At 32.4% G+C, this 22,870-nt stretch overlaps 1 protein-coding gene across 8 annotated transcripts in view; it reads right to left on the bottom strand.

The window, feature by feature from the left end:
• Positions 1-3,623: 3,623 nt before the first annotated feature.
• Positions 3,624-22,870, bottom strand: part of CNOT2 (CCR4-NOT transcription complex subunit 2) — a 108,150-nt gene continuing 88,903 nt past the window's right edge. For all 8 annotated transcript variants that reach the window (XM_019748936.2, XM_019748941.2, XM_088800713.1 and 5 more), the window contains 9 exons: positions 20,402-20,527; positions 18,520-18,644; positions 17,397-17,517; positions 17,149-17,305; positions 14,731-14,792; positions 14,592-14,641; positions 12,583-12,683; positions 10,730-10,874; positions 3,624-4,767 (listed from right to left, as the gene is read on the bottom strand). In XM_019748936.2, coding sequence (XP_019604495.1) covers positions 4,681-4,767; positions 10,730-10,874; positions 12,583-12,683; positions 14,592-14,641; positions 14,731-14,792; positions 17,149-17,305; positions 17,397-17,517; positions 18,520-18,644; positions 20,402-20,527 — 974 coding nt within the window. In that variant the 3' untranslated portion in view covers positions 3,624-4,680. The remainder of the gene's footprint in view (positions 4,768-10,729; positions 10,875-12,582; positions 12,684-14,591; positions 14,642-14,730; positions 14,793-17,148; positions 17,306-17,396; positions 17,518-18,519; positions 18,645-20,401; positions 20,528-22,870) is intronic.

Here is a 22,870-nt window from a genome sequence, read left to right as displayed (position 1 = left end):
ATCCAATTTCTGCGTGAATATTGAAATCCTCACTTCATGAAGCAGTTAGTACTGGGACGGCGCCGTGACATACAGAACCAAGATCTCACCCAGCTTCCCCCACCTGCTAGCTGGAGAACTGCCTTCTCATCTAAGTCATGCCTTTATTTGAAGATGGCTGTCATGTCTCCCCTTAGTTGTCCCTTCTCCAAGCTGTTCTAAGATGCACATTCTTTCCAAGCATGGCACCTTTGAAATTGGTATGCATTTTGTAATTAATGGCTTGTCATAATTTAATCGCACTATTTTTCCTTAGAGGTACACAAAATAATGTGCCTTACAATTGTTGGCAATTAGGTTTGCTGAAATACAGTAATTATCCCACTTCAGTGCTTTTTCAATAAACGACAGCACATTTAGGATCATTCAGTTCAACTCCTTATCTTACGAGTTGAGTATATACAGAACACTTTCCATTCAGTCTCTCCTTGGTTATATGCTGAGATGGAATCTAATGTCATAAAGCAACTCATTTCAGTATCTTAATGACATCAGTTATGTTTTAATATTGCCCTGACATCTTTCCTAGTTCTGCTCTTTAGCCACACAAATGAATTCATCATTGACAGCTCTTGAATTTGATATTTGAAGACAGACACCATGTTTCCATAGTTTCTCCTCTAATACTCAACATTCCTACTTCCTGGGTGGGATTTTTTCTTGTTTTTGTATGGTTATTTAAAATGGAAATTAAAATCTGCCTCAGGACTATGTTGAAGACAGGCTACAATAAGCATGCAGTGTACTTACTGCCTAGCAGCTAGAAGGCATTCTACATGCTCTTCCCCTGCTTTCTCCAGTCATGGCAGCTCTTAAAATACACAAGACTTCCTACTCTGTTCCAAGCGGTATCCTTTTCCTAATGTAGCTGAATATTAATTACATCAGTCTATTTGGCAACAGAATCAGTTTACATTGATGTACATAGGAACCACTCTTAAAGCCATGTTATGTTCCACCATTCTTTTTCTTTGAGCAACCAGAGTGCAAAACTAAGTAGTTATCCTGATTCGATGCATCTCATTTGATGCAATTCATCACAAAATTACTGGGTTTGATTCAGATCTCAATTTTGTCTATTGTATTTGCTTCATCTCCTATACTGGTAATTTATTCGTGGTATGATCTAATTTACTGTCAAGGTAATGCTACTGTCAAGGAGTGAGCCTTGTGACATGCTATTAGGATCTAGCTTTTAAAAAGACTGATACACATCTGGCTTATTTCATTCTCCAGACTGTCTTAATAGAATCATTTAGTAGGTATTTCTATGTCTTCATTATAAACTACATAAACCATGGTTAAGAGAACATTAAATACACACATCCTCTTACTTTCACATACATGGATGTTTAGGTTTTCTACAACTTTTCTTGCAAAGTTGATGCCATTAACCAAATCTAAGTTAAATGAGTCCTCCTTTGCAGCCATGCTCAGATGCCACATATTTAATGAGCAATGGGTGTAACAGAATGGAAGATCTATGATTTCTGAAAGAAGGATTCAGAGGAAGTGTCAATAAGAAGGAGCAGAGTGGGAAAAATTTGAAGTTTTGCGTTAACTGAAAATGCATAAAGATTCTTTTGAAAATGAAAAGCAGAAATTATAAATTATTTCAAAGCCCAGTGCTTTAATTTGTATATTTTATTTTTAAATTGAAATATCAATTTATACCATTCAATCAACATGTAATTTATCAAGCACCTATCGTGTTTCAAGTTCAGTGGCAAAAAGGAAAAGACTAGATAAGTGGCTGCCTTTATACCGCAAGAATTCAAATAAACTTTTTTAAATTAAAATGTATCCAAGGAAAACTGTGCAGTGAAAAATCCCTGAAAATTGAGTTTTTTCATATAAATTATACCATCACAAGAAGCATAGAATATATAAAGGGTGCCAAAAAAATGTATACATATTTTAAGAATGGAAAAAACTATTAAAATTGTAATGCTCAATATATACCGATAACAAAAGATGAACGCAAGTCATGTGTATACATTTTTTTTGGCACCCCCGGCATTTGAGACTAAATAGCTGAAAGGACTTTCCTTTGCAATTAAATAGCTTTTGGTTGCAGAAAGCCAATTATAATATAATCACAAAAATTACTTAATATAATGTACACCTTTGTCATTAGTAATATAAGGAAAAATTAAGAAAATTTATACCTAAGAAAATGTGAAATATTAGTTTAGGCCAACTCTGTACATGTTTAACCACAAATTATAAAACCAAGGAAAATAACCGTTATATTAAAGAGTTTAATATTTTAAAGGTTTCATATAGAATTTTAAAACTTGGGTTTGAAGTCAAGAGCATGGTTAATTTCTGATATTAACAAGTTGTAAAAAGTTGGTTTACATGCCAAGAGTTTTCTCATTTTGATGATTCAGGGTAAAAAGAACTCAGAAATCTGGAAAAGTATGCACTTAAAACTTAGTATAGGCAATTAAAACAAACAGCTCAAGCCAACACAAACCACTTACTACGAGCTATCTTGCTTTTCTGAGTCATTCACACAGTACCAGTCATGATCATGGTGACATTTTAGTGTCTGCATTCACAATAAAGATCCTCTTCCACTTGTCTGTTTCTCATGGTTATGGAGGAAAAGTTACATTTTACACAGCAAATTATTATGAAAAAATGTAATCTTTAAGAAATTATAGGATTTGACACTGGTTTGTCAAATGTAGTGTTTTGTTTTTTTTGCACAATTGTAAAACTATAATTACGTAAGTGCCATCTTTCCTACACAGGAGATGCTTTGGTTTAAATCTGAAAGATTAAAAAACTGATACTTTTATGTCAGTTTCTCACCTCAAAATACATAGAAAAAGGTAATCTTAAGTCACTTTATATTCCTGTTACACAAACACAGCAATACCATAAATGTTTCATTTTTAAACATGATTTGGTAAATGTCAATAAACTTTTACTCTTCATAGAAAAATAGGTTAAAAATGAAAACTTAAAGATCAAAACTCACTGCCTTTTTAAACTCTCTAGTTCTGCTCTCATAGCTTCAGTCTTCAGACATTTTCAAATACACTATTTGTCTTTAGATGGAAAAGAATCCATCAACTTGTTAATGTGAAATATCCCGGCCAGCAAACGGAAAGTAAAATCTACCTATCACCGCTTTTGGCTTACCTTGATTATACTTTGTCTTTTTTTTTTTTTGTTATATTACCTTGAGTATTAATCCTCTCCCCACCCGACTACTTCTTAAAGATAAAACTCAAAGGTGTATTAAGAAATTTCTCATAAATTTCACACAAAGTATTTTGACTGGATCCCAAGAATGTGCAGAAAGTATTATTTCTAATAGTTCTATAATGTTTAAAAAATTGTTTTCTGTCTTGAAGTTGGTTAATACTAAGAATGTCTACATTTTTTACCTATAAGTGAAATGGTGTATGGTTCTATTAACTACTTGTCAAAAGCTGAAAAAAAAGACTCCGTTTTGAATTGTTTAGTCACACCATTCAGTTTGATATTTGTAAAACTTTAGGTTTTTCTTCCCCTCCATTTTCATGTTGAAGAAGTAATTTCACAATTTCAAATCAAAGTCAACACTGCAGTGAGGAGAGCTTTTCTACTTTATTACAAAGAGAAGAAGCCTTTATGTGGTCAGAAAATACAAGATTGATCTTTTTTTCTCTTCCTATGAAACGCTGCTGTTCAAACAGCCAGAGTGAATTGTCTCAGTTCACTTCTTTAAGTCCCATCACATTCACTTGGGTATGGATGTCCTTGGCTGCTGAAAATCTGGCCCTTTAGTGCACAGGGCGACAAAGTCCCCTGACCAGCCGTTCCAGAATGTCCCATTTTCATATATTGCATCCATGCACACCTCCTAAAAATGAGGTACAGCAGGGCAAACATTTTCCAAAATAGATGTCATATATATAATATATACACATTCGTACATACATACCTTTATTCATGTGATGTCCAAAAATTTAAAAAAAATGTACACATTTATTACAAAATCGTAACAAAGACTGGACAGTGTTTTGCTCATTCTGGAAAGATGAAGCTCAGTAATAACACAACCCTGGAAATTATCCAGAGATTGTGGCAATATCTTTCTTCTAAACAGTCAGATATTCTTGCGTTAAGCTTGGCGAAACTGCCTTTCAAAAACAAGGGGAAGTAAAATGAAGGAAGTAGACCTTGCTTATCTTTCCAAATGAAATACGAGAAGGATCTTCACATAAAAATGTACAAACATTTGTTATTTTATTACCAATAGTGCTACAATGAACAATGCAAATTTTGTGGTCTAATTGTTGAGTCTTTTGTGGATTTTCTTTTTTACATCTTAGAAACTAAATGGTAACCTTCTGTCAGTGTACTTGTTTGTCTTTATAGACTCAAGTCTGTCTGCTGGCAAAAAAAAGAAAATAAATGAAAAAATTCAGACCCTGCTCGAACTAGAGAAAAACAAATTACAAATTTAGTTGTTGGGCAGCACATAATTAGTAAGGCAGGACCTCAAATGGTGACCCTTTGCGTAAGCCAATTGCCAGATTCTCAAGGAATTAAAACCAGGGTGCCTGAGCCACATCAGTTCTGCAGTTATGTTGAGTATTGTGCTGAGACAGCCATACCCCAAGAAAAGGGAAGTCTTTTTTTTTAGAAGGCTTGCTGAGCAGGGTTGTAGTTGAAGGTGGATGGCAGGTGAGGCCGTTCTTCTAATTTGTCATATTCCAGATGGAACTCCTATAAAACCAAATTTAAGAATTTAGATTTCTTCTCCTTTGTTCTCAGGGTTCTGTCAAAATATATTTTACTACATGAACCAAATACCTACATATATGAGAATGAACACAGATATGCCAACTCTTTTTTCCTTTAGATAAAATACAGCTTGAATAAAACTAACGTACTGTAGTTTCTACCTGATAGGTACAAAAATACAGACTTTCTGTGTAGACTTCTCATGAACATCTACTTTATGACACACATTCTCTACATTTTTTTTGCTCAAAAATAAAAGCTTGAAAGGGAAATCACTGTATCACTAAAAAATAAAAAACACTGAAAATTATAAAATATTTAAAAGTAAAACCTCCTTCAATGAAGTATACAACCTAAAATTTTTTTTTCATAAAAATGTTTAGAAATAAAGAATTTCTTATAAAATTTGTCTAATTTGTCTTATAAAAAAAAAGATAAAATTATTCTAATCTCATTAAAATCTGGGGAAAACAATGTATTTAAAACTCTTACATCTCCAGACTTCCCATTTCACAAACCTAAAACTCTGGAAAGATGTAACTGCCACCCAAAACTAGGCAGTGGTTCATGTAGGCACATTTGAAGATGAACTGCACAGTTTATTTCACTTAAACTTTCAAAATACTACATTAACTTAATGACTTTTGTAATTTAGAGATGGTGAAGCCATTTTTTCATACTTACCCAAGATCAAAGAGAGATGCAGAATATAACTTGGTGTATTAAAACAACAAAAAAACACTGCAAATCCAAAGAGCAAGAGGTTCTAAAATCACTAATTCTACAACCTGAATTCAGTTAGCACAAACTATCTCAGTCAATCCCACTTAAAAAATTATGAACCTTAGTATGTATTATGTTTTAAAGCCAGAAAGTAATGTTAGACACATGGGTTAACATATTTTACTGTATCTGTATTGTTTTGAACTGATTCCATAATTAATGTTTCCATTATTAAATTAAGGGGAAATTTTCAACATTAAAATGAAAACCTAGGTCACAATTAAATTTTGAAATACAAAACCAAGTATTTAAAATTTAAGAATATTATATTAATAATTACAGAAATCGTAGGTATCTTATTGAAAGCCTAGTATGTATCAAAACTAGAGGTACAGCTGATTTTATTCTAATCTTTGATAACTCTATAAAGTACATATATTATCTTCATTTTGCACCTGAGGAAATGAGGCTCACAAGTAACTTTCCCAAATCAGACAGTAATTATCAGATGTAGGTAAGATTAGGATCCAGGCCCATGCGACACCAAAGCCCATGACTTTTCTAGTATAACACATTACTAATATTTTTAGCCCAAGATCCAAAAAGAATCACTTCATTACAACCCCTGTCCAGAAATAATGTTGAACAAATTCAGTCCACTGACAAATGTTTATAAAGAAGGCACACTGTGGTGATTTTCATCTACAAAGTTTCACTTTACAGGACTGACTGGGAGAATGACTGAGGCACAGTGGTTCTTCTGCTTCCCAGTAAAAACCAGCAAACACCAGAACCACCACTGCAATCACCATAACCCTCCCTAAGGCACCACTCTCTCTTCCTTCCCATCTAGGCTTTACAAGAATTTTATTGCCTGGCTTGAAGATGAATATCCAAGTTAATGAAGAAAATATCTTCTTGTTACATCATTCTTGAGAAATTCAAGTTAGCATTTTAGTTCTAAACTATGTGTAGTTATATGGTAAAAAGTCTATTTGTAACCGTGACAAATCATGCATCCCACTGTTATAAATATTAAAATATTATTCAATTATCCTGTCCTTGTTGTTGTCCATTGGTGAACTACATTCTAATTATTAGAAGTTTAACTAGAGTAACTTCATCAATGCACGTATTTTTTTCCCTACATCAAAAAACAAAAAGATCAGTTTAAATCTAGGGAACACAAATATTTTTAAGAAAATCTCAAAAGACCTTATATATCAAAGATTCAAAAATAAAATAGGTCATATTTTGTCTTCCGTTTTTTAAATCTTTTTTTTGGAGGGTAGGGGTTCCATATACTTTTATTCTTAAAACACGTAAAGCTTACAGTAACTGGTATCTCTGTTTCCTAACTGTGATTGTTGATAATATCTCTTTTATGTGTTTGTTATATATACACACACCACACACATGTACACCTTTGTATAACCTGTAGGGGCGAGAAGAATGCCTTTTTCATACACCACTACCTATTGCCTAGAACAGTGCCAGGCCCCTAGCAGGTGTATAATTAATGGCTGATGAATTAATAAACACAAGTTTTCTTCACTTCGTTTATGAACGTAACAATTTTTTAAATATTCAAAGATTCAGTGTTAGAAGGTCTATGTATATATTTGCTTTAAAGGAAAAAAGAATCTAGATTATAGTTTAATGATTTAAAAGGCTATTAAAAAGAGTTCTAAATACTTTTTAAAAATAACTTTCAATGTCTTAGTTTTTCTATTAATAAAATTAGGTTACATTCTCAAAGGGTTACTGTGAAGCAAAATTGAAATATATGTACTGGATTCAGATAACCAAATATTATTATTATTACAAAAGCATTAATGTCATAATTGATCTTATTTCTCAGAGAAACATACTCTGCAGGACTGTTTCCTCAAATTCTCAAAAATGTCAGCTTTCTCTTAACTATGATAAATCCTCATTAAATTTTAGAAAGTAAACTATCTTAAATAGTTAGAAATAATTTTTATTTTGAAGAAAAGTACATATTACTGATTCAAGTATAAATATGTAATAAAGTGTACCAATGAAGTTAATGAAAAAATTTACATTTATATTAGGCTATGATATAAACACCTAAGCATTAAAAATCCTATTCAGTGTTCGACCCAAAAGGTGAAGACAGGTTGAAAGAATTCTTCAATTTTTAAGTCTTTAGTTTGAGAAACTTATTGCTAATAGGGCAGCCTCCATTACCTAAAAATTCTCTGTGGATGAAACTGTTTTAAAAAATTTTACCCATTAAGATTATATACACATCTCAATTACCACAAATTTTAAATTAGTAATTCCCACTAAATTATACAGGACAGACTACACAGCCTGCTGACAAGTCAAGATTATCTAAAAGGAGAGAATAAGCAAATACAGTATCAAAATTTTATGTACATACATTATTGACAGATAGGAAATTCTTTAAATAAATAAGGGGCTGCATCCGAGAACTCAGAGTCAGAATTTTTAGGGATAAGAAGTACTTTTGATTTAAATCATCTAATGCCTTAATATTACAATTCTTCATTTCTCTGAAGATATCAAATAAATTTGCAAAAGAAAGAACCTCATATAAGATACTCCGAAAGGAGACCTGGTTATAGTTTCATGGGGTCAATACTTTGCATGATACCATGATAACATCAAGCTATTATTTGTAATACTAATTCGTACTACAGACTTCTTACAGTGAGTTGAAGCTATTTAATGCATGTTCTTTACCTGTGAATACCTGTAGTAATCCACACCTACTTTACAAATGGGGATTTTGAAGTTAACTTGGGACATGGACTTTTTAATGGCTTTTCTGTAGCATGATGAATTGTTAATAAATATACTATGAATGAAACTTAATTTCTTAATTCCTAATCCACTTTCCGGGAAAACACTGAAAACACCCTTAAAAAAAAAAAAACCAGAAGTCACTGTAAAAAGTTTATTTTGTGAGTACAATACAACTTAAAAGTTTTAAGTTTATGAATTTGTGTTTTAATATAACCAAAAGAAATTAATATTTGATAGAAACCAATAATTCTACTTGCTTTCATCACTATGAAAATAATTTGGTTGAAGAATGTCAGTGCAAGTGGCCAGCAAATTATCTCAAGAGAGATTTCTTAGGGAATAATATAATGACATTTCCCAAATTTTATTTTCCTACTTCACTGCTAAAAATTTTAAAGCTCAACTGTACAGGAGAGATGGGATAAAACTGGGTGAACTATTTTACTCTCTCCCCCACAATTTTCTTTCAAATGACATTTACCTGACTGGGGAATTGCTTTTGTGAGAGAATAAAGGGGCCCTATTGACATGTAAGTTGTTTCTGAATATTTAATTTTATGGGTCAAACTTAGTTCTCTAGAAAAGTGATTTTTTTCACATACGTTTATTCACATATACTGAACTAAAATTTAACTAAAATTATATATCTATCTACTTCAAACATCCATCCCTTTTGAATACACTAAGTTTGGGATAATTTACAATGACAGTGAGCAAAAACTTCAAATAGATGGAGAAAAAAAGCTTCAGATAAATGGTGAAAACTTCAGTGATTTCCTAATAGAATTTTCCTCCCCTCTAAAGATACTTCCTCTCCCCTGCAGAATCAACTAACTGAGAGGTTCTCAAAATATGGCTCTAGACAAGGACCAGCATCACCACTGGCATCATTTGGGAACTTGCTAGAAAATGAAAATTCTCAGGTCCAATCCACAGACTTACTAAATCAGAAACTGTGGAGGCATGGCCAAGCAACTTGTTTTAACAAGGTCTCCAGCTAATTCTGATGCAAGCTAAAATTGGAGAACCATTGACCTAACCTAACAATGATCAATTATCATTTTTCCATCTTTGGAGAAATAGTAATATGCTGTATTAACAATGACAATAGGAACAGCAGAAACAAACTACCACAACTACTCCCACGTATGAAATATCCAATGTATGCCAAGCACTGTACTCAGTGTAAATGTGTTTGTGTGTAATCTCATTTAAACTTCATGACAATCTAGAAGCAAACATTTCAATTTAAAAGGAAACCTGCACAAGTAAAAACATAAATAGCAGAAACAGGAGTTAAATCTATGACTCAAAAACTATGGCTTTCTATTACACTATACTTCTTAAAGAACACATGTAACATACACAATGTCTCATGTACTATTTGTAATGAATGTAATTATTTCTATTTAACTAAAAGGTTGGTCATGGATCTACCTTTTGAAATCAATGTATGCGTAATAATTAGAATTGTTAGAATAATTCAAATACAGTATACAGTGGTATATGGACTTGGTCTGAGAAGTGATGACATTTACCTTTGAGAAACACCGAAATATAATTTAAAAAATTTAACCTGTTGTATGTTTTGTTTTGGTGTTTTTTTGTTGGGCTCATCTTTTCCTATTTCTTTTTTTCAAGTTTTTATATGAAATCTTGTGATGTAAAACTTTTTTTGTGATTAATACCTAGTAAGCATTTTGTATTACCTTCTGAAAATGTTTTACCTTTTTATCAGTTTAGTAAAGCTGACTCAAAAGGAGGGGGAAAAAAGCCCAAACCAAAAACTAAAAAAAATCATCCAATGACCTATCAAGAAATATTTTTCTGTAAGTAATGCTATAGTGAACATCAGGGTTCAACCAATGTCACCCCAATACATTTATTAGGTTGGTGCAAAAGTAATTGCAGTTTTTGCAATTTTTAACCTTTTAAACTGCAACTACTTTTGCACCAACATTATAATTTAAAAAAAAGAAGTATTTTTTTCTATTTAAAAAACTCAAGCATCTTCCTTGCAATGAGTGCAAGTGTTTTAAAAAGTCTGTTACCTGTTTACAAACTGGTTTTAGAAAAATCTCATACTTGCTTAATTAGAAGTAATAATAATGTAAGAATACATGACTAGGATTACCAGGGGGTATCTTTATTTTCCAGCTGAGTAGACACAAAAATATTTCAAATGTCACCAAGGCTTTTGAAAACTCACAAAATTTCTTACCAAGTTCAATCCCTTTTCTAACTATGGGTGAAATGAGCTGTTTCTGCATACTCTCCTAGAGTTCACTCAAGCCAAAGAGTGGAGACAAAAGACTTAGCAAATATCCGGCACATTATTGGAATGAATGCATTGGTACATATAAACAGATAAGAGGTCACTTCTTTTTAAAATCTAGATTTATATATTTACACATGGAAAAAAATATACCTTAGCTACTTTCCTCCAGTTAAGACAGTCAAAGAAGTAATATGTTCCCCTCTCATATGTATTGGTTTTCATTGTTGGCTCCATGCCTGGTGCCCTGGTAATCCATACTCGTTCTTCTTTGTGGTATCTCCAATCACGGTTAAAACTTCAATTTTTAAGAGAAAAAGACAATTAATTTTTTCCTGTGGCTCACATTTTTTAAAACTTTTCTCAGAAAATAATTACACATAAAATGCATAAATATGAATGCTTCTTTATCCTGCTTTTATTGTTAGTAAATACAACCCTAGTGAAATATAGGAAAATAATTTCTTAGTTTGTGTAAAATCCATACTCTTCAACTAATACACACATCTTTATTTAACTGAGGAAACTTTTATGCAAACAAAACAGATCTTTAAAGCTCTATGAGCAATGTGATAAAAACTTAGGCAGACCAAATAAAAATACATTGTGTTCCAAAAACTTTACTCTTTTCTTGTTCTTCTTGATATACAATAGAAATTGAGATATCTATTAAAACACACAAAAACTCCAACTATTTGTATTATTTTGTAAGGCTCTAAATACAAAGTCTACTTGAATTATTTAAATTCACATAATTCTGTAACTATGTTGAAAACAGAAGATCCATTTTAAAAATTCTTAATGTATTATTTTTATTTTTTATTCAAATCTCATTGATCCTAAATCATCAAAAGCCAAAAGGATATTCACCATTAGAATTTATTCAAGAATCAATGAGGATTTATAACCACTTGTAAATTGGGGAAATAACATTCAAAGGAGGTAAATGTACCACAAAAAACATCTCTGGTAAAACAAACCTCCATGTAAACAAATACTTTTCTACCAATACCATAAGGTAAATTTTAGACAGAACTAAGATATGAGACAAAACTGCCAGTGATGGATGGATAAATGAATGAATGAATTTATTTACTTATGAATAAATTAAAAGAAACAGGTAACAATTGCTATATTACAAAAAAAATGAGAGGAAAACATGGGAAAAAACAAATTCTCAATTGAGAAATAAAAAACAATTTATTATCAACACAGTGAATTTTACATTTAAGTATGTGATCCAAGGCCATTTATAGAAATGTTATTAGGGGTATTATAAAATACTTAAAATCTGTTAAAAGGTTTCCTAATCACAACATCACGAATTTTTAGTGACAACTCACTCTATAGTAAACATGATTAACAGTATAGTCTATTAGTAACAAAATATGTTACCAATAGGACATGTGAGAAATGACACAAAATTGTTATTCTTAGGGCATCAGGTAAAAACAGAAATGCTCAGGAAAAAAACATATCCAATGGACCAACTTCTTAACACTATTTTCTTTAAGTTGGCCAGTAGGCTCCTGATAATGAATGTGGATTTTTTTAACACTTCAAAACGCACAAGAAATACATAGTGACTTGCCGATATAATATTTAATAGATGTTTATTAAATGATGAAATTCACTTTGTGATTCTATAAAGAGTAAGATGAGCCACCGTTATGAACCATATCTTGTACTTCATGTATTTATAAAAATTAGATTCACCAAATCCACGAGTCAAGTCGATTTTGTCTTCTCATAAATTTAGGGTAAGTTTAAAATTCTTCTTTTTATGTATACAGTAATTATGAAGCCATGGTAGTGTACGTTTCAATCTAGATTAGCTTTAATTTACTAAATGTAAAAATAAACAATTTATATTTCCTGATGGAGAAATATTTCCACTTGAAAAACAAAAGACAAAAAACTACAGCCATCATCATTTTTAAAAAGCAGCTTTCAGAATAAACAAGACCACTATAATACAAAAGTGTTTAAAAATACTTCGAACATACAGCTCTACTGCAGCTAAAAGTTGTAATACGTCCCCTCCATTCATGTAATAGAGATAGAAGAGAAGGTCTTCTCCGTATCGGCCAAGTTTTATTGCAGCCAGCTGGAAAAGAGAAATATATTATTCTGAAAGATAAAACTAGTTTGAAAATCCTAACATAATTGCTACCACTAACGTAAAAATAGGAAGAGAAACAGAAACTCATTTCTTTGTAGCAGATAACTGTTATTATACGATTACACAGGTAGTTATAATTCTAAAGAGGAGTTTCATCATTTAGGGGAGTTTTATCATTTAAATGACTAAAGTCACTTAACAATTATTTCTGGTACATCTATTTTATGTACCAATAAGAAAAAAAAAAGGTAAATAAAAACTTCTAAGCAAGTTCAAATGCTGTCTTACTTAAGGGATTTATTAATTACCCAATGTGGCAGTAACAGTGGAAGGAACACTGCCCAGAGATGCAGGACGGATATTCAAGACCTAGTTCCGTTACTTACTAATATGCCATGTCCAAGTTATTTAATGTATTTGAACTTCAATTATAAAATGTAGACAATGACATCTGTAAGGGTTACTAAAAATGAAAATGAAATTAAATAAGTGACTATATGTGAACACACCTTGCAGAGTGATACATAGAAAACTTACAGGAAATGTTAACGGAATCTACATCTGACAGTGATTCACAAATCAGTTGGTTATGTATTTTTAGCAAATCACAGATGTTACGTACAAAAATCATAAAGAGCTTGCTCTTTATTTTGTTTAAATGGATGACTCAAATATGACTGCTTTACGTGTCCCTCCACAAAGCAGAAACAGTTACCTACAAACTATAAAACTGTGAGTACAGTAAGTCTCAAATTCTCACATTACGGTAAACCTTTATTAAAAGTTCACCAAGATGAAAATACTTCCACCTCTTTCCCTAATCATGTAACAAAATGTTTATTTAACTATCACACATTCTCTGAATATAATTTTTCTTTCCATTCATACTATCCCCATTCAGGTAGCACTGCCAAATGTGTCAAATTCTCCTATATTAGTATTTCTTAGCTTGGCATAAGAAATGGTTCTGGAATCCTTAGGTATTTGGAGCAAAATAGTGCTATAGTGGAGGTGGCAGCAAATCACATAATCCAAAAACAGAAAAAACTGGTCTGATACTTCTTATCTTCCACCCTATTCAAGTATTAAAATACATAATGAGAAATATGTCTATTTACTTGGCTGTCCACACAGCTGTATCCATTTGACTACACAACTCCATGGTACAGATGCAGAACACTGTCATTCAAATTAGACATTTATACACATATGAATAACAGGTAAATGTATATAATTTTAATAAATTATAGCCTTTTACAAGACCAAAATTTAGATATCATTTCTAAAAACAATGAAATGAAAACTTGCTTAGTTCTTTACCCTAAAGCAAGAGTTTAACATTTTTCTTTCTTAGATTAAAAAGAAGATTAACACTGCTATGTGTTAATAGTTACTTTATAACTAGAATTTCAGGTAATTAAAAAAAGACAAAAAATACAGAAAAAAGCAAAAGGTCATAAATAAGATATATATATATATATATATATATATATATATGACACTATCTGTAATATTTGTAAAGAAAACTCTTTCTTAATAAGGGCATAAAATTAGAATATCAAAAGTAAATTTAAATTTTTCAAGTGAGTTTATTCCCATCAACTGTGGTTATGGCTGTACCCTGTTATTAGTAGCTATAAAAATATTTTACCAGTCCTAACATTGTTTTTAAAATATTTTAAAAATACAATCTAGGACCTCATAAAAACTTAAAATTACAAACAAAAATAGAAATAAAATTGTTAAATATAACTGAGTGAACATGTGACAGCATACCCAAGACCACTGCTAATTATTTCAAATATACTGTCTGAACTCAAAAAAAAAAAACTGCACCTGAAAAATAGATAAATTTGTGTTGACTGAGTAGAATAATAAATAAACTACACTCACCTTATCCCTAATGTGAATGTTCGTTAAGTACTCAGATGGAACATGAAAGTCTGGATAATAAAACGAAAAAAGCTTTATTAACTGATTCTCACTTACAAACATATTTTTAAAAGGTCTGAACACAAATATATTTTCCTACCTATGTCTTGAGGTCGACAAGGTGAAGATGCCCAGGGTGATGCAAATTTGGGGTAGAGATTTCTGAATAAGAGGGGGAAAAAAACACTCTGAAGTTCAAAGTAGAAAAAAAGATTTCTAATTTTAGTTCAGGAAATCAGGAAAAACAATGACTTCAAAAGTGAAATGAGCATTTTTACTTCTAATTTCCCTTCTTGGGTTTACTATGACTTATATACAACAGGAAACTGAAACAAGGTTTTATATATATATATATATAGAAATATTACTTCAAACTCACTTAAACTGCTTTAAATTCATTAATACCATGCCCCCAAGTAAAATTACTTTCCCATTTATATGGCCAGAAAAAAAAATCAGTAATTATTAAAATCAAAGGTTCAAATTCACCAAATATTTACTAAATGCCTATTAGATGCCTGGCACTGTTCCAGGTGCTTGGGAATACATTATGGAAGAAAGCAAAAATCACTCACAGACAACAGGAAACCTACTTTCTGGTTGGGGATGGTGGATAGGAGGGAGGCAGACAAAAATAATTTGTGTAATAAATAAACAATATTCCACGTTACTGGAAGGGTAGGGAGGAGAGAGTAATTGCATAATTAAATAGGGTAGTCAGGTTAGGTCTCATTTAGAAGGTCAGATTTGAAAACAGATCTGAAGGATGTAAGGGAATTAAAAATATTAATTATCTGGCAAAGACTTTTAGTCTGAGGAAACTGCTAGAGCTAAGGCAGCAACATGACCAACATGTCTGAGGTACAGCAAGGCCAGTGAAGCTAGAACAGAGAGAACAAAGGGGCTTTTGAGGCAGGGGCAGGAGAGAGACACAGATCATGCCTGTTGGGTTTTTAATTATAAAGAAACTGCAAACCCTTACTAGGTAGTGAGCAGAGAAATAACTTACTCAAGAAGAACTGTCCTGGCTGCTGTGTATGAAGAAGAGATTGTAAGGGGCACCGGGAAAATCAGGGATACCTATTGACTGGCTAACAGAGTAATCCAGGCAAGAGAGGATGGTGATTAAAACCAGGGTGTCAGCAGTGAAAAGCAGTGGGAAGCAACACAGCAATGATTCCACTATGTCAAATGTTGCTGACAGGTCAAAAAGGTAAGTTCCTGGAAGTGACCACTGAATTTAACAACACAGTGGTCTTTTCATGACTTTGATGACAACTTTTAGTGCAGTGGAGGGCAAAATCTTAACTGAAATGGTTTTAACAGAGAATAGAAGACAAATACGAGACACAGAGATGTCTCTTTTGAAGAATTTTGTTTCAAAGGAGACTAAAGAAACGGGGGGCGCATCAGTCAAATCAAGAAAAAGTATTTAACATGAAAGAAGTAACAGCATATTTATATGCTGATGGAAATAATCCAACAAAATGCAAACAATGGTGAAAGCATGTATCCACTATGGCAACAGGGTGGAGGATAAGAATAACGGGGTACAGATGGTAGGTAGTAAGTAGTTAGATTTGGTGGGAGAAATGCTGACATTCTCTTCTGATTGCTTCCTTCTTTCTGAGCAAAGTAGAAATAAAAAAAACAAGGTCATCATCTGAGAGTAGGGCAGGAGAAAAGGTATTAGAGGTTTGAATAGGGAAGTGTAAAATAGTTGGATAGGAGAACAAAAGCATGAATGGATTAGGCAGACCAGCTATGATTATGGTTGGCAGAATAAGACTCCTACTTTTGAGGTTCCTGACAACAAATTTAAATTCAGACCAGGCAGCGAAGTTGTATGGTTTTCTCTAGCCAAGCTCAGTAGCACAGGTCAAAAATGGAACAGGCAGAGATATAACCAGGGTTGTAGTTTCTGTCATGCAAGTATGACAAAGCAAGAGAGGGGCAAAGGAGTCAAGGGCATATATGACTGACCACTGCATTTAACCGGGTAAGAAGTGAGTTCACTGCAGGGAAAGAGAGACAGGGATGCTGAAGAACAATGAAAAGGTAAAAAGAACGGACTGAAGGTCCCAATGGAGTCACATGATTACAGGAGCCAGTACTAGAGGGAGAGAGATGGAAAACAGGAAGTGGCATGGGAGCATGAACGTAAAATTACAGAGAAACTGAAGTTACTATTACTAGTAATGGCAAGGTCAGAGGATGACGAAAGAAGCGAGCAGCTGAGATATGGGAGAGGGTAAGATTTTTGAAGAGAAATTCAAGGAGCTGAGATTTCAGGATTTTGGAAGGACCCTAAAAGTGTCGAAACTGCCAAGTTCTAAGAGGAATGATATTGGAAAATGACAGTGATCAAGGAGCTGATGAGAGGAGATAACCCAAAGAGTCAATAGGTAACAGCAATAATGAGTGGCAGCAGGTGATACAATTTGATGACATGAAATTAAAAACTGAAAGTCTACAGGGAGGTATTATATACAAATGTGGAAAAAAGAAAAAAACTTACTCAGGAGAGTTCAGATTGAGGCCTAATGTTGTTAAGTCACTTCCTAATGCAAGATGTACCATTCCTGGGTCTGTTTCTGCTGCCCTGATAAATGTTAACAGGCCAATCATTCCAAATTGGTCCGTCACCATCCCTTGAGGAATGTTAGTAACCCGACCTGGATAAGAAGATTATGGTCATTTTAATCTTTGATGAAACAGTAAAGAAAATGAATTCTACAATGTCACTGACATATTTTAGAGTCCCACCATCAGGTAACACCTGGATCCCTTTTTTCTGCTGGTTATTATTTTGTGTTGTTGAACTTTTATCTCCAGGGAATTTGGGTCCATCTGTACTTGAAGTTGTCTTGCCAGATGTATTCAAATTCTAACATGAAAAAAAAAAAATTAAATGTAACATTAGTAAATTTGTTAAGTATAAAAATTTCCTGTTCACATATTAGTAACTTTCTATTTATTCTTTATTATATTTACATTGGTAGCAAATTATTACCTGTTTTTCAAGTTCTACATGAAATTTTTTGTTTCCAAAACTGTCCCATGGCATACAAACAAATCCTGTATTATACACAGTTAAGTATTTAAAGGGCAAGGAGTATATGGAAAATATTATTTATCTCAGATCTCCAGTCACAGATAAAATACATTATCCATCCATCCATCCATCTATCCATCCATCCATCCATCATCTCAGGACTTTATTTATGCTTTTGGATACACTTGAAGTTCCACTCTTCAAAACTTTCATTTAGAAGAGAAACTAAATATAATACACTACCTAAAATGTCACCATAAAAACCTCCAAGATAAGTTAGAATATATGCATTTTTAAAATTCATATATATATATATATATATAAGTCTTACCCAATATCTTCTTTATCAATTATTTTAACAATATACAAACTCCCATCACAAAAAAAGCGCAATTTTCAGTGAAACGTGGAAGAAATAAACATATTCGTTAAGTCAGAAAGAGGAAGCTGAGTTGGCTGAATCAACACAGGAATAAAAATGTGTATAAAGATTCTTCAAGGTGAAAACTTACTCAAGAAAAACACAGCTCCTTAGAAGGCTATAATATCAAACTTCATGGGATCCAGCTGACAGGGACTACAATAAAAGTCTAAATTAACTCTGAGAAGTTCAACAGAAATTTGCAAACCTACATGAAATAGGAAAAAAATAGGCTATCTTCTAAGTCATAAAGGTTTTCCACATTCTTCAGAAGTTAGATTATTACAGATACTCAAGAAAAACAATTTTGTAATAGTATTTAATAAGTCCTTAATACAATCTATAAAACTGTTTATAAGAGAAATCTGAAGGGAAAAAAAACTACATCACTCACATAATTCTCAGTTACTTACAGATTTACTGTCATCATTACTTGATGTTGGATCTTTATAGCTGGAACCAGGTAATGCTGGAAAATCTTCGTTGTGTATTGAGAAGTCCTGGGATTGCTCATTTGCTGGTTTTGTTACCATTCCAACTATGCAATAAAAATAATCCAGAGAATTGCAATTGATATTTATGCTATTTTGCTACAAATTATAAAAAGTTAACTTTCCTCATGAGAATATACCAAAGAGATTCTTATTTTGCTATGAAAGCATACTTCAAAAAAATTAGTATTGAGGGTAACAATAAAGAACTAAATTTTTATATACTGATCAATAACTCAATATACAAAAAATACAAGGGAAATAAGTGGTAATCTTGTAATTCTAATCCAACGTCATATTATATAGATGCTTTAAAATATAATTTGATATTGGTAATAATTATTAACATTTTTGGTTTAAAAGCTTGCTTTATTTAAATACTGGACTAGCTATTATAAACACCAGTTAATTGTTAAATACAAATGAACAAAATAAGTTTTAAAAGAAAATGTCAGTATTCTACTTGAAAGTGACTTACAGAGTGAGCAAATTGCAATCAATTATAAAATAACTCCATATTAGTTCAGATTTTCTTGGACTTCATGTAATAGATGTAAAACATGCAAGAACTGGGAAGTAATCCTCCCACTATACTTGGCATTAGTCAGGCCCTTATTGGAGAACAATATCCAGTTTGGGACTCCACAATTCAAGAACGATATGGAGAAACTAGAGATGGTCCAAGGAGAGCAACGGGAATGACTAAAGGGATGAAAAAATGGACCTATGAGGAAAGGTTAAAAACATTAGAGTCTGAACTGAGAACCAAATAGCTAGGTAGTCAACTTCCAGGGCAGATCACTTTTTGTTATTTCTGGAAGAGTGATTTGGAAACTTTAAAATAGGAACAACAAATTTTTCCCTTCTTGACATATTGTTATTTGTATTCATATTCTGAAAATCATGGAAATCCTTTTAGACTGAAAATGGGAAAAACAGTCATAAGAGTGACGAACTGATCCCCTTTAAGTATATTGTTTCTGCTACTGGCCTCCATCAGGTTCTCCCAAAAGGAAACAATTATATGCAAAGGACAAAAACAGTATGGCTACATTGCTGTTACATAATTTTCATTTCTAAATTGTTACTGCACGTTTCACACACCCCCTTCTTTTCATTTAGCTTCTATTAACCAAATCTCTCATTTATTGGAGACATTAAAAAAGGGGTATTAATAGTGACCAAGAGTCTACATAAACTATACATGACCCATGAGTAGTGGTTCTCAACAGGAGACAATTTTTTCTCCTTTAGGACATTTGTCAATGTTTGGAGACATCTGTGGTTGTCACAATGGGAGAAGGTTAGAAGGTAGGGAGTGCCATTGGCATCAAGTAGGCAGAGACCAGGGATGTCGCTAAACATTCTACAGGACAGCCCCACATTTACAAGGAATTACTGACCCAAATGTCAGGAGTGCGGACGTTAAGAAACTGGCTTAGAAAAAGTCTTTACTGTATGGTCAGTCATTATGAATCACTAAGAATGCAGGAATGTGTTCTTTTAAAAAAAATGTGTGATGAATTTTTAAAAAAGGCAGACCACAAAATAATCATTAAGGTGTATGAAGGCAGAACTGCCAGAAGAAAGTAAGTTCTGAATACCAACGAGGACTTCTTTTTGGGGTTTCTGTACAAACTAAGTTTTCCCATTTAGCTTTGCTATGATGGTATTCTGGGAGGAAAAAGCACTTTGTATGTATCACCTGACAAATTACACTACTCTGACTAGAAAACATACATGTGTGCGCATGCGTGCACGCAATGGAAACGTTCCATTGGCCGTCATTAAAAGGCTTAATTACCATAAGGAGCTCTTCCAGCCAAGGGGTTTATTAATGGAGTTGGGTTACCACTTCCTTCCCTTCTGTTTCGGTCTGCTAATGCTGGAAAATCTGAAAGGTCCAATCCTGTCACATTTTCACTTCCATCTAAATAAGAAGAACACTAGTTACTGATTCTACAAACATTTAAAGAGATTATTAAAGACCAACCATAACACACTTTGAAATGACAGTCCCTTCTTCCTAAATGATGCACAGCACTGTAGTAGGTATACGTAGGTGCACAATCAACACTGTGGACTGATTTCACATGAAAAAATTTCATGAACAATCAGCAAAGCAGTTTGTAACTAGCATAATAAATATCCCAAATCTTAGAGACTTAAGATAAAGAATAAGGAGTACAGTGGTACATTACTTCCCCTGTGAAAGATAGTACTCTAAAGTTATAGCTTGTTAGCTAGGAAGAGAGATTGTTGTGATGTAACTGCTCTTTTCATTATATTCAAAAGCAGAGGTTGTATCTGGAATGCTTGGTGCTTCAGTAACATATAGGTGTGAGAATGACAGTGCCTCCTGCAAATGGCAGAATCATATCTGAGGCACAGGCAATGGAAGCAAAGCCTTATGGACTTCTGTCCTGTGGTCTGTTGGTTCCATACACAAATGTGTATGCATGCATTTGTGCATGTGTTTACAGCTGGGCATGTACGTAGGGTGGCAAAAAGAGGGTATAAGTAGGGTTTCCATGTATGGTGAATGCTGGGAAGCATGGGAATATGATGTAAAGCCTAAAAGTTTATATTACCTATTACACAGTAGGCGCTCAATAAATATATATTGAATGAATAAAATTTATTTTTGTTCATTTTAAAACTCAGCTCACTTCCTTTTAAAAATTAAAATTTAACCCATTTCTACTTTGCCTATTTTAATCACCCCCTTGATTTTTTAACTTTTATTATTCTATTATTCTTATAATTTTGTATTTTTAATTTTAGAGACTTTAACTTTCTACCTTAGTTTTAGCCTGTACTATGGCTTTTCTTTAATTTTTCTTTCACCTAGTGTTTTATGACCATTTTAAATTTATTTTACCCTTTATACCAGTTAATTTTAATTTTTCTCCAAGTTTCATAATTAGAAGAATCTCAGGAAAAAGAACTATTATCTCATGTTTATTCTGCTGATAGAAAAATAGTATTAACATTCCAAGTTAGGCGACAATTTAAAATTATGAAGGGTGAAAGATAAAAATCATTCATACCTACTGTTTTTAAAGAAATTGCAGTTTATGAATTTTGCATTTTAATGATAGTACTATCTGAACAAGACAATAGAAAATAGCAATTTACATAGTTTCAATCTACACAGTAACCTCTCGAATTATTTGATTACAAATTAACTATAAACTCTTAATATACATATATTAACTTTTAATTTACATTTTCAGTTCCTCTAAGATGGAATTTAAAATTGCCATGTTATTTGAGACTACTTTTAACTTAAAAAAGTTAATAAACCCCCAAATTTATATTTTTAGGGAAAGACTTAGAAACAATTTTCTTATTGTTAAACATAGTTAAACTGCATTTTAAAAATAATTCTAAAATTTATAGAAGTGTATGAAACCATAATTCAGAATATAAAATGGCACTGTCAGACACAGTTATTTTATGGTCCATTAAAGAAAAAATCTCACCAATTAAACTATGATATGCAGCCTGATTTCAGAGATATTAAAATATGAAAAAAACGAGCATTTTAGAGATACTGAATATGGTACTTCATATTATTTTAACATCTTCAACACAAAACTATAATTTTCAAATGCTGAAACTTTTCATTTTAAAGTTTCATTCGATCAATCTCTGCTGCTAAACATACGATAACATTTAAAAAATGAAAAGCCCATAGCCACAAATGACATTTCATTACTAAATCTCATGCTTCCACATATGCTCCTTTTCACTGATCATTCTTTTCACCTTCTACTTCCTTTACATCATTTCTCTCTCAACAATTGTGTTCATTTTGCTCCTATGACCATAACAACATCCTTTATTTCCTTTATCAGGAAGGGTCTGGAGGCAAGGGCAGAAGAGGGTGAAAACCGAAGGAGAATAGCAACAAAGCTGCCTGTTTAGTCTGAAGCAGTTGATAAAAGATTAAATAAACCAACAGACTGCAGGAATTATTTACTGTCAAAATCAGAATTGGTTTTCCATGTAATTAAATTTTGAATTTTACACATAAAACTGGATAAAAAATTCATAAGGATTAAATGCCAAAATGAGTATTATTAAAACTATTAAGAAAAAAATTGTAAGTGATCCATATTATTTTAACAATTTCTTTGCTCTGGGTCTCAGTAACAAGAAGGCCATACCACCCAACCTAGTTTAGACTGCAGTAACAGGACTGAGGATAGGAAACGCTTTTGAAGCAAAAAAAAATTCTGCAGCATAAACATAGTCTAAGTTAATGTTT

This window comes from Rhinolophus sinicus, chromosome 1 (assembly GCF_057876585.1).
Source record: "Rhinolophus sinicus isolate RSI-liver-muscle chromosome 1, RSI-T2T, whole genome shotgun sequence".
In the NCBI taxonomy this organism is placed as follows: Eukaryota; Metazoa; Chordata; class Mammalia; order Chiroptera; family Rhinolophidae; genus Rhinolophus; species Rhinolophus sinicus.
Note: the sequence above shows the minus strand (reverse complement) of the source record. Positions and strands in the feature narration are given on the sequence as shown.